At 41.6% G+C, this 12,567-nt stretch overlaps 1 protein-coding gene across 2 annotated transcripts in view; it reads left to right on the top strand.

Moving 5' to 3' along the window:
• The first annotated feature begins 2,085 nt into the window (after positions 1–2,085).
• TRPC6 (transient receptor potential cation channel subfamily C member 6) overlaps positions 2,086–12,567 on the top strand; it is a 106,379-nt gene continuing 95,897 nt past the window's right edge. Inside the window, exons 1-3 of one of the 2 annotated variants that reach the window (XM_069969602.1) lie at positions 2,086–2,311; positions 2,418–2,480; positions 4,161–4,203. In XM_069969602.1, coding sequence (XP_069825703.1) covers positions 4,184–4,203 — 20 coding nt within the window. In that variant the 5' untranslated portion in view covers positions 2,086–2,311; positions 2,418–2,480; positions 4,161–4,183. Of the gene's footprint in view, positions 2,312–2,417; positions 2,481–4,160; positions 4,204–9,701; positions 9,931–12,567 lie in introns of those variants that run through there. The other variant, XM_069969601.1, reaches the window with a different exon arrangement.

Raw genomic sequence — 12,567 nt, forward strand, 5'->3', positions numbered from 1 at the left:
CTAGATATCTGTATCTATCTATCTATCTATCTATCTATCTATCTATCTATCTATCTCCTATCTATCTATCTATCTATCTATCTATCTATCTATCTATCTGTCTGTCTGTCTGTCTATCTATCTCCTATCTATCGATCTCCTATCTATCTATCTATCTATCTATCTATCTATCTATCTCTGTCTCTCTCTCTGTCTCTATCATATGAACATGGTGAGACCCCTAGTTCTCCTATATACAGGTCCTGCAGTGATGTTCAGTGTGTATGTATGTATACCTATATATATATATATATATATATATATATATATATATATATATATACACACTGTATATCACTGCAGGACCTGTATATAGGAGAACTAGGGGTCTGAACCATGTTTATATATATATATATATATATATATAAATATATATATATATCATGCTGGTGCTGCTAGTTCTCCTGTATACAGCTCCTGCTGTGTGTGTGCATGTATATATATATATATATATACACACACACACACACACACACACACACACACACACACACACACACACACACAGCAGGAGCTGCATACAGGAGAGATCAGGAGATACAGGAGGAGAAAGATATGCAGCAGCCGCATGTTTCTTTTGCTGCAAATCTTTCCTCACCTGTCTCTCCATGATTTGCTCCTCAAAGGGGCCCGCCGAGGCTCTGTCGCCCGAGGGCCCACAAAAAGCTGGAGCCGACCCTGGGTATAATGGCCTGGTTAGATGTGTCCAGATCTTTGTGGAGAACCATGGCTGGTTAGATGTGTCCAGATCTCTGTGGAGAAACATAGCTGGTCAGTAGAATCTAGATTTCTATGGAGAAACATTGACAGTCAGATGGATCTAGATCTCTATAGAAAAACATGGCAGGTAAGATGGATCAAGATTTATGGGGAGAAACATGGCCAGTCAGATGGATCCAGATTTATGGGGAGAAATATGGCGGGTCACAGGGGCGGATTAACTTTACCATAGGCCCCGGGCTGTTCACCAAGCCTGGGCCCCCCCACCCCACTGTAACTATGGCGGCACTAGCCTGGCGTTCATAGTACAGTATAGATAATGTCATGATGTCCTGATTTGTGCAAAATTGCCATTAAAAACTGTGATTTTTTTGCAAATCATGGCGGAAGTGTAGCCAGGAGACAGTACACCACTGAAAGTATTAGTCTTTTCGGGTGGTCATGGGCCCCCCAGGAACTCAGGGCCCTGGGCTGCCGCCCGAAACACCCCTATTATAATCCACTACTGGCGGGTCATATGGGTCCAGATCTCTATAAAGAAACATGACCGGTCAGATGGATCCAGATAACTGTGGAAAAACATGGCCGAAACAGATGGATACCGATCTCTATAGAGAAACATGGCTGGTCAGATGGATACAGATCTCTCTAGAGAAAAATGGCCGGTCAGATGGATCCAGATCTCTATAGAGAAACATGGCCGGTCAGATGGATCCAGATCCTGTGGAGGAACGTGGTCAGACAGATGTATCCAGATCTCTGTGGTGCCATGGCAAGACAGAATTTGGCACCACGACTCCATTAACCAATCCTGGGGCTGGTGGAGGAGGTGTAAAGGAGACATAATGCTACGTTCTCACTTTGCAGTAAATACATGCATTCCCCAATGGCCTTGTAACATTGCCAAAAGTCCTGGCAATATCACAACCCCTTCTTTTTTCCCCTGCTTCTTCAGCCTTCACAGTCCACAGATTATAACCCTATAACCATCTCTGGGACAAGGCGAAATGAATAGTCCAGAACATGTCCAGAACATGTCAGTGGTCTTCTCCTCATGGGCCTATATATTTCCTAGGACAGTCCATGCCAAGGTGAATTGCTGCGGCTCTGAAAGCCAAAGGTTCTCCAACACGCTCCTTAATGGAGGGCTCTTATAAAGCGACCATTGTGTGCATTTTAATATATACGTATTTTTTCCATTTGAGCCAGTTAGCGCCTTGTTTTCACCTCCCTCATCACGGTGACATGTTAAAACAATCCGGACACTTCGCACTTTCTTATGTCTTCGTGTTAAATGTCTCCTGAGACTTAAGTGTCGGCTTCTAAAAGAAATAAAAAATTCCATTGTTCTAAAAAAGATGACATTTTCTAGTGCGTTCTAGTCTGATATAGAGATGTAACATATAACAGTGACAAGGAGATTCGTTTTGTCCTATAAATCATTAAGAAGCAAGAAATGATCATCTGGGCGGCATCTCATTGTGCCAAGACCGGGAGCTAGAAGAGGAGAGCACCATCCTGGGCACCATTAGAACGGCCAAGGATCGGAGAGGTGAGCTCTGCCTTATGTTTTATATTTGTTGCCATTTTTAATTTTTTTTTTTTTTATTTCATCCTTTTAAGAAGTTGACACAACTTATATATGTTAAACTTTGCAGATAGTTTCCATTGACAACTATCCTCTGACCTCATAACATTTTGTGGGTCCCTCCACCCCTCCGGTAAGTACATGCATGATATATAACATAAATTATACTTAATATTGAGCAAATATTATCATATAAGCATCATTACTTATTATATTGCGGCCGACGATAAATGCTGAATCAGCAGCAAAGACGATCAATGGTTATAGATGATCAATAGGATGTCTAATACCGCTAATGATGATTCTCAAAGAAGATGAACATTCAGAGGAGCCATAGAGCCAATATTGTATCCGCTGCTTGTTACCATTTATCATAGTCTCCGATATTATTATCTTTATGGTAAATGATGACACCAAAACTAATATTTGTGCAGTAATAGGCAATCTGAATCTCATGAATGTACTCGCCTATGAGAGAAGGATAACCAAACGATTTAAAGGCACTAAAAATTTAATTGACTATAAAGTTAATTTATAATAACTTCTTAAAGGAGTATTATTCGGGGGGGGGGGGGGGGGGGGAGCTGTCTGTGTCACTAGTGCTGCAGCCTCATCTGATGTCTGTTTATTATACAGTATTTTACCATTAGAATAGACATTACACTGGGGAAGCTGTCTGTGTTACTAGTGCTGCTGCCTCCTCTGGTGTCTATATAATACATGTTACCATTAGAATAGACATTAAAAATAGATGTGTGTTCCCTCCTGGTTCACACTGTGCGGCGCTGCACTGCAGGTATCTAACCACTATGCCGCTATATGGATCTAGAGGGTTCCGAATCCTCTATATTAATATATGGTATATACAATAGATAGTGATGATCTGTAGCGCTGTGGTTAGTACAGGGATGTTAGATTGTTATGCACTGATTATAGACCGATAAAATTCTAACTAATGGAGAAGGAGACACTGCTAAAGATACACTCATATAGAGTTACCTCTACTGAAATGAAAAATCACGATCAGGTGAATGCTCAATGTGTAGCTCCGTAGTGATTTCAAGTAACAGTGTGATATTATGGTTAATATACGTAGTAATACTGAAGGTATTCTGGTACACTTAAACAATGTCCTACCTGCGTTCAATAAATTCCTTTTACGTTGATCATACTTTATAGTTCATGCAATGAGGAAGAGTCTTTGCTGTCGGGGTTGGGAGCGAGCCCCGGCCGGCGGCTCTGCTGCTACCAACACACCCGGCACGGTAGAGTTAGTTCAAAGGAGTCCACGTTTGGGTGACGTCACTCTAGTGGATGTACCAGAATACCTTCAGTATTACTACGTATATTAACCATAATATCACACTGTTACTTGAAATCACTACGGAGCTACACATTGAGCATTCACCTGATCGTGATTTTTCATTTCAGTAGAGGTAACTCTATATGAGTGTATCTTTAGCAGTGTCTCCTTCTCCATTAGTTAGAATTTTATCGGTCTATAATCAGTGCATAACAATCTAACATCCCTGTACTAACCACAGCGCTACAGATCATCACTATCTATAGAATAGACATTACATTGGGGGGAGCTTTCTGTGTCACTAGTGTTTTAGCTTCCCCTGATGTCTATATAATACATGTTACCATTAGAATAAACATTACATTGGGGGAGCTGTCTGTGTTACTAGTGCTGCTGCCTCCTCTGGTGTCTATATAATATGTTACCATTAGAATAGACACTACATTGGGGGAAGCTGCCCGTGTCACTAGTGCTGCATCATAAAAAATGTATGTTTTTTTTAAATCTCAGATCTCAGCCACAGACTTCAGGATATGTTGAGTCAAGAGGAAAGGTAAGGATGGACACATGTACAGTAGCTATTAGTAATGCAGAATCCCACTGCATATCCCTATAGGACTAACAGGTTGCTGGTTGTTCTACCAGTGCTAGGAGTCTGCTATGGCCCAAAGAGAGCAAATTGAGTAGCTGTTAGCGATAGTATCAAAAACATACACAGGGGAAGATGTATTCTCTGAATGCTTCACTTCAATTCGCGCAAAAACTGATGTGAGGAGATCTTTACTTGTCAAGGGGGTGTGGCATGGCTGCGCAGGGGTGGTCCCTATCAGAGAGGGGTGTGGCCTGGGCTGCAATACTGTACATAAAAATTTTTATTGCATTATTGACATAAATTAAGCTAACCAATAAAGATATTGATAAAGATGGATAAAGATTCTTTAAATTTATCAAACAACCTCAGCCACTAGGATAAATCAGGTGCATTGTGGTCTACACTATTAGGTATATTGCCTCAATGAGTCTGCGTAGTCACTAGTGCACACCTATACCAAGCGTGCAGGCACTGCACTACGTCTTTCTTTGATATAATGATAAAAGCAGGTCAGTCTATATACACTGAAGATGAAGATTCACTAGACGACATCATGAGAAGAAATTTGATGTCATGATGAAGGTTTGAATCCATCCTGTGACAACTGGGTGTAACCATTATCCCGTCAACGAGGGGGTGTTTAAGCACTCTGACATTTTTCCAGCTGTCTAGTTAGTAATGTATTTCCAGGAAGAATAACAGAGGAACAATGCAGAATTTCCAGGAGGAATAACAGAGGAACAATGCAGAATTTCCAGGAGGAATAACACAGGAACAATGCAGAATTTCCAGGAGGAATAACACAGGAACAATGCAGAATTTCTAGAAGGTATAAAAAAGGAACAATACAGAATTTCCAGGAGGAATAACAGAGGACTGATGCAGAATTTCCAGGAGGCATAACAGAGGACCAATGCAGAAATAACAGAGGACTGATGCATAATTTCCAGGAGGAATAACAGAGGACCAATGCAGAAATTCAAGGAGGAATAACAAAGGAACAATGCAGAATTTCTAGAAGGAATAACAGAGGAACAATACAGAACTTCCAGGAGGAATAACAACAGAGGACCAATGCAGAAATTCAAGTAGGAATAAGAGAGGAACAATACCGAATTTCCTGAAAGAATAACAGAGGAACAATACAGAATTTCCAGGAGGAATAACAGAGAGCCAATGCAGAAATTCAAGTAGGAATAACAGAGGAACAATGCAGAATTTCCAGGAAGAATAACAGAGGACCAATGCAGATTTCCCGGGAGGAATAACAGGACCGATGCTGAAATTTAAGTAGGAATAGCAGAGAACCAATGCAGAATTTCCAAGAGGAATAACAAAGGAACAACACAGAATTTCTAGGAGGAATAACAGAGGACAATGCAGAATTTCCAGGAGGAATAACATAGGACCAATGCAGAATTTTCAGGAGGAATAACAGAGGACTAATGCAGATTTCCCGGGAGGAATAACAGAGGATCAATGCAGAATTTCCAGGAGGAATAACAGAGGACCAATGCAGAATTTTCAGGAGGAATAACAGAGGACCAATGCAGATTTCCCGGGAGGAATACCAGAGGAACAATGCAGATTTCCCGGAAAGGAATAACAAAGGAACAATCCAAACAGTGCTCTAAAATTGTTATTTCGAGAGGAATCCAAGTCTTTACTAACACTGGCGTCTTAGGAGGAGACAGGTCCTCTTCTATGATATGATTATAGACTGGTGATAGATGTCCTGCAGCCTATCCCGTGTCATACACACAGTGCACTCATTGTCAGTCTCCATCCACCAGGCCTCCCTCATCACTAATGGAGCATTTATGGCGAAAAAGCAATTGACTTATAACCTCCCCCCGCCAGCTGGATGTCAGCGATTAGTCTGTGCCCCCAGCAAGCAGCTGTATCTCTGCCACATCTATACCCGTCTGTGCCTGGACCTGGTTATTTCCTTTGCTTCTGGTTTATGGGCCTGTCCTGCGCTGTACATACATTATATTGGCTCCTTCCCCAACGCATCTGATATAGCAATTACCTATAATGTTATTACTGTATTCATACCAGTACAGGCTCCACCACCCAGCCACACCAGGGGTCACATACATTGGTTAGGCTCCATTGGGTATATTATGTTGTATATGTGTTGTTATATGTATGTCACGTTCCTATCTATGGTCACTGCAGAATTCTTTATACCAGTGATCCCCAACCTGTGGCTCTTAAGTTGTTGCAAAACTACAATTCCCAGCATGCACTTCCCAGCATGCACTGACAGCTGAACAATTGTTCTTGCTTTTACAATGTTCTCGACGAGCATGTTACTTGTATGGAGGTTTTTGAGATATCAATTACGTTTATTTTTTTATATTTTACATTATTTTATGTTATAGAATTTTTAAAAAAATTGTTTAAAATTTAAAGGGATAGTCCTATCCCAGCTTGGTATCCTCCTTTCATGGCAGGGAGGTCTTCATAATGCCTATGGCTCCCGTGATAACTGAATGGTAGCCTGTAGTTATGTTATTGTGACTGAGACGGTATGTGCAGAGCTAGCAGTTCAATACAATACAGTTCCTCGTTCACAAGACGTAGTTACCTTGGGACCGTACCTGTCAGGTAGTTTATTGGTAGGTTACTGCTTTTGTGCAAACTAGTAAGACTTTGGAGACCTTTGGCTTAGGTGGAGACAGTTTTTGACTTAGGAGAGTTAAACAGTAGTGACAGGGGTACTAGAGGAACACTAGCTGGAAAAGGACTCGGTGAAAGCAGAGGGGCACTTCGGCAAGAAACACAGCTTCTCCAACCCCTGGCTAGATATGACTCAATGCAGAGTGTAGGACTTGCCTTTACACTTGTAGACAGTGACCCTATCAGCGTGGACATGCATATTCCCTCAGGTGTAGTCGCACCACTGGTGTTTTAGCAGATTATGCTATAGCAGGCAGGAACACTGGCAACTGGAAACAGCAGCAGTTTATACTCCTCCACACCATACTACACTGAGAATATGTCTCTCTCCAGTCTTACTTATAGACTCATAAGCTGGGTCGCTATTGGTATAGAAGAGATAAGTCGGTCAGTGATAGGTTGAGAGACTTGGGAAGACTGAGCATTTTCTTGCATCTTATCCATCCACTTTGGGATTTCCAAATTTCCAGTGTTCCCTATGGGCAGGGTAGGGGAAGCAAGCAGCCAGACAGCTTATCCCTCAGAAAACACAGACAAATGATGTTTGTAGAGAAAAGGGTCAGATGTGATGGATTTTCCATGCCCAACCCCTCCCTCTACCCAGTGGCATAACTACCATGGAGCCAGACCACGTAGCTGCATTGGGGTCCATGCAGCGGGGGGGCCCTGGCCCCTCCGGAGAAACATGGCCTACCTCCATGGTAGCTACGGATCAGAGCACGCACTGGCAGTGCTCCCTGCCCTGACAGTCTCTCTTGTGGCTGGAGCCAGCATTGCACCTCCAGCCATTAGAGGGCCTCCCCGGATGCACATACTCACATGACCCAATGCAGTCCAGTGGCATTCCATTTTCCCAGCTCCCTATGGCGGCAGTGATGTCACTCGTGCATCGGGGATCTGGGAGAACGGAACGCTGCGGGACTGCACAATTTCATATGAGTATGGGGAGGCCTGTACAAGATTCATGGGGCCTGTACAGTTTCTTGGTACGGGGCTCCATGAATCCTAGCTACACCCATGTCTCCACCTACATTATCTAACGGTAGAGAGTCCGGTAGTGCCGGCTTTTGCCGACTTTAGTATATATTCTATGGGCACATCTATTCACATGGCACACAGAAAGTCCAAATCCACCATAAATCTGTGACTTCTAAACCCATTTACTTTTATTACGTTACATAATACGGATGTAAATCTGCAGTGGAAAATTCACATCAAATCCGGCACGACCCGGTGCCATAGACTGTGGTGTAAAAATGCTGCTGATTTTCCATCGCATTGGATTTGCATGTGGAAACTCAGTACATTATAGTACTGTGTAGTTTTTGAAGCCATAACCGTAGCCTGGGCTGGAAAGCCGTTTGTGTTGGATCTTGAAGGTCAGCTAAGAATAAATCAATCAATCAATAAACTCTAGTTTTTGTTTTTTTTATTAGCCATGACTGTGTTTTTTTGCTGCAGTCAGTATCAGCCAGGTTTTAGCAGGTGATACATTTTAAGGTTATGTTCACACAGTGTTGTTTTGCGGGCATCTTATTGTACGGTCATTTTATCTTGTGATTCTTATTTGTGGCCGCAATTATCAAAAGATAATTAAAATGACGTTGTGTGAACATAGCCAAAGTCTGCTTTCCCCCCTGTAAAAATTGCAGTGATTCACAATTAAAATATGTTTTTTTCTAAACCTAGGGGTACTCCGGTGAAATTTTTTTTTCTTTCAAATCAACTGGTGTTTACTTCTATAAAAAAATGTCCAGTCGTCCAGTACTTATCAGCTGCTGTAGGTCCTGCAGGAAGTGGTGTAATCTCTCCAGTATGACACACTACTCTCTGCTGCCACCTCTGTCCATGTCAGGAACTGTGCAGAGCAGGAGAGGTTTTCTATGGGGATTTGCTGCTGCTCTGGACAGTTCCTGACATGGAGAGAGGTGGCAGCAGAGAGCACTGTGTCAGACTGGAAAGAATACACCACTTCCTGCAGGACATACAGCAGCTGATAAGTACTGAAAGACTTGAGATTTTAAAATAGAAGTAAATTACAAATCTATATAACTTTCTGACACCAGTTCATTTGAAAGAAAATTTGCTGGAGTATCCCCCACCTCTCACTGTGCTGTATATAAGAATATACAGTACACAGAGGGAACTAGACCCTGTATAGAGCTATGCGGCAGAGCTAGATCCGAGCAGGGGATAGGGAACTCCTGGGCTTAGGTAGCTTAGACAGTCCTGCAGTTCCCAACGCAAAAAAGGGACTGATTTACGTTCTGTACAACGCTGTAGAATATGTTGGTGCTATATAAATAAAGGAATTATAGTTATTATTATTACTATTATACTGCCATAAAAATGCATCATGTGAACCCAGCTTTATCTTCAGAAACTGCACCTTTACAACCTGCAGTCCCATTTTTTTTACAGAAGTCTCAATCCGCATTTCTCTTGATCCAGAATACGAGCCCTGGGCAGGCAATTTATTCAGAATTTATAATTGATTAATTCCTAATTACGTCCGATGATTGAAGTTTATATTTTCTCATCGGGTTCCAAGCTGGTAAAAAAAAAATAAAAAAAAAATGAGAAATTCCGACTCCAGAGCCAAACCAGCTGCAACCACGTCCCCTGCGCTGAGGCTGCATTCTGAATCCTGACACTAGAGGGCGTGCGGAGACAGACAGTCAAAAAGTGGAGCTGGGGGACCAGATACAGGGAATAAAAAGCATGCAAGGGGCTTGTGGAGAAGCAGAAATTGCCTGTGCTCCTGGTCTCAGGATACGGGCAGCATCACACATTACACGCTGCTGCTGCTGCTGCATGCCTCTGCTAGGGAGAAGAGTTTTCCAAGAGAATTTCTGGAATTACCATGAGCCACTGTGAGCCTTATGTGACCAGGAATAACAACTGTCCCATCACAGCCCTCAGGAATGAGAGCCAGGACTACCTGCTTATGGAGGTGGAGGAGGCGGGCGACAACTCTTCACATCACTATGGATATTGTCACATGTGAGTGCCTTATCGCCTTATATACCAATATTATACCACAAGCCGGTGCATGCTGTGACTTGTAGTTCTACATATACTTGCTCGTCGATAAGTCTAGTATAGATACTAAAGCTTAGTGATCGCCAACCTGTTGCAAAACTACAACTCCCAGCATGCCCTGACAGCCCTGCGGCTGTCAGGGCATGCTGGGAGTTGTAGTCTTGCAACAAATAGAGAGCCACAGGTTGGAGATCGCCGCCGTAGATCGTCAATTACAATTGGAAGCTTGAGTGATTACATTTGCAAATATGATTATTAATCAAGGGGAACATGATTTAGTGCAGGTTGTATAGTAATTGCCTATATTGTTATAGGCGATATTGTATCCATTTGTTACAGCACACAGAGTTCTATATCTAGCTTGCCTATGGGATATCAGTAGCCAGATGGGTCTGTTTGGCTCATTGCTCTTATCACGCAGTTAATGCCATTTCTTATAAAAAAATATTATAACATTTGGTGTCAGTGGCCACTATGTGAATGTATAGGTATGATGGGAGTCAGTGGCTGCTATGTGAGTATATAGGTATGATAGGAGTCAATGGCGGATGTATTTGAATGTATAGATATGATGGGAGTCAATGGTGGATATATATATATATGTATGTATAGATGTAATGTGAGTCAATGGCCGATATGTGACTGTATAGATATGATGGGAGTCAATGGCCGATATGTGACCGTATAGATATGATGGGAGTCAATGGCAGATGTATGTGAATGTATAGGTATGATAGGAGTCATAGGCGGATGTATGTGAATGTATAGGTATGATAGGAGTCAATGGCGGATGTATTTGAATGTATAGATATGATGGGAGTCAATGGTGGATATATATATGTATGTATAGATGTAATGTGAGTCAATGGCCGATATGTGACTGTATAGATATGATGGGAGTCAATGGCAGATGTATATGAATGTATAGGTATGATAGGAGTCATAGGCGGATGTATGTGAATGTATAGATATAATAGGAGTCATAGGCGGATGTATGTGAATGTATAGGTATGATAGGAGTCATAGGCGGATGTATGTGAATGTATAGGTATGATAGGAGTCATAGGCGGATGTATGTGAATGTATAGGTATGATGGGAGTCAATGGTGGATATATATGAATGTATAGATGTGAGTCAATGGCCGATATGTGACTGTATAGATATGATGGGAGTCATAGGCGGATGTATGTGAATGTATAGGTATGATAGGAGTCATAGGCGGATGTATGTGAATGTATAGGTATGATGGGAGTCATAGGCGGATGTATGTGAATGTATAGGTATGATGGGAGTCAATGGTGGATATATATGAATGTATAGATGTGAGTCAATGGCCGATATGTGACTGTATAGATATGATGGGAGTCATAGGCGGATGTATGTGAATGTAAAGATATGATGGGAGGCAATGGCGCATATATGTGAGTGTATAGATATAGTGGGAGTCAATGGCAGATGTATGTGAACGATTAGATATAATGGGAATCAATGGGCGATACGTGAATGTATTGCTATGATGGGAGTCAATGGCAGATGTATGTGACTGTATAGGTATGATGGCAGTCAATGGTCATTATTTGAATGTATAGATATAACTAGAGTCAATGGCAGATGTATGTGAATGTATAGGCATGATGGAAGTCAATGGTGGATGTATGTTAATATCTGGATATGATGGGAGGCGATGGCGGATATATGTAAATTTCAGTGGCGGATGTATGTGAGTATATAGATATAGTGGGAGTCAATGGCAGATGTATATGAACGTTTAGGTATAATGGGAGTCAATGGGCGATACGTGAATGTATTGGTATGATGGGAGTCAATGGTGGATGTTTGTGAATGTATAGGTATGATGGCAGTCAATGGCGGATGTATGTGAATGTATAGGTATGATGGCAGTTAATGGCCGCTATGTGAATGTATAGATATGATGGGAGTCAATGGCAGAGGTATGTGAATGTATAGATAAGATGGGAGTCAATAGCGGATAAAAAGTCAATGGCGAATGTATGTAAGTATATAGATATAGTGGGAGTCAATGGCAGATATATGTGAATGTTTAATTATAATAGGAGTCAATAGCGGATGTATGTGAGTGTATAGATATGATGAGAGGCAATAGCGGATGTACAGTATGTGAGTGTATAGATATAATGGGAGTCAATAGCGGATGTATGTGAGTGTATAGATATAATGGGAGTCAATAGCGGATGTATGTGACTGTATAGATATATTTGGAGTCAATATCGGATGTATGTGAGTGTATAGATATGATGAGAGTCAATAGCGGATGTATGTGAGTGTATAGATATAATGGGAGTCAATATCGGATGTATGTGAGTGTATAGATATGATGAGAGGCAATAGCGGATGTATGTGACTGTATAGATATATTGGGAGTCAATAGCGGATGTATGTGACTGTATAGATATGATGAGAGTCAATAGCGGTTGTATGTGACTGTATAGATATGATGAGAGTCAATAGCGAATGTATGTGACTGTATAGATATGATGAGAGTCAATAGTGGATGCATGTGAGTGTATAGATATGATGAGAGTCAATAGCGGATGTATGTGAGTGTATAGATATAA

The sequence above is a fragment of the Dendropsophus ebraccatus genome, chromosome 5 (genome assembly GCF_027789765.1).
Source record: "Dendropsophus ebraccatus isolate aDenEbr1 chromosome 5, aDenEbr1.pat, whole genome shotgun sequence".
Taxonomy (NCBI): domain Eukaryota; kingdom Metazoa; phylum Chordata; class Amphibia; order Anura; family Hylidae; genus Dendropsophus; species Dendropsophus ebraccatus.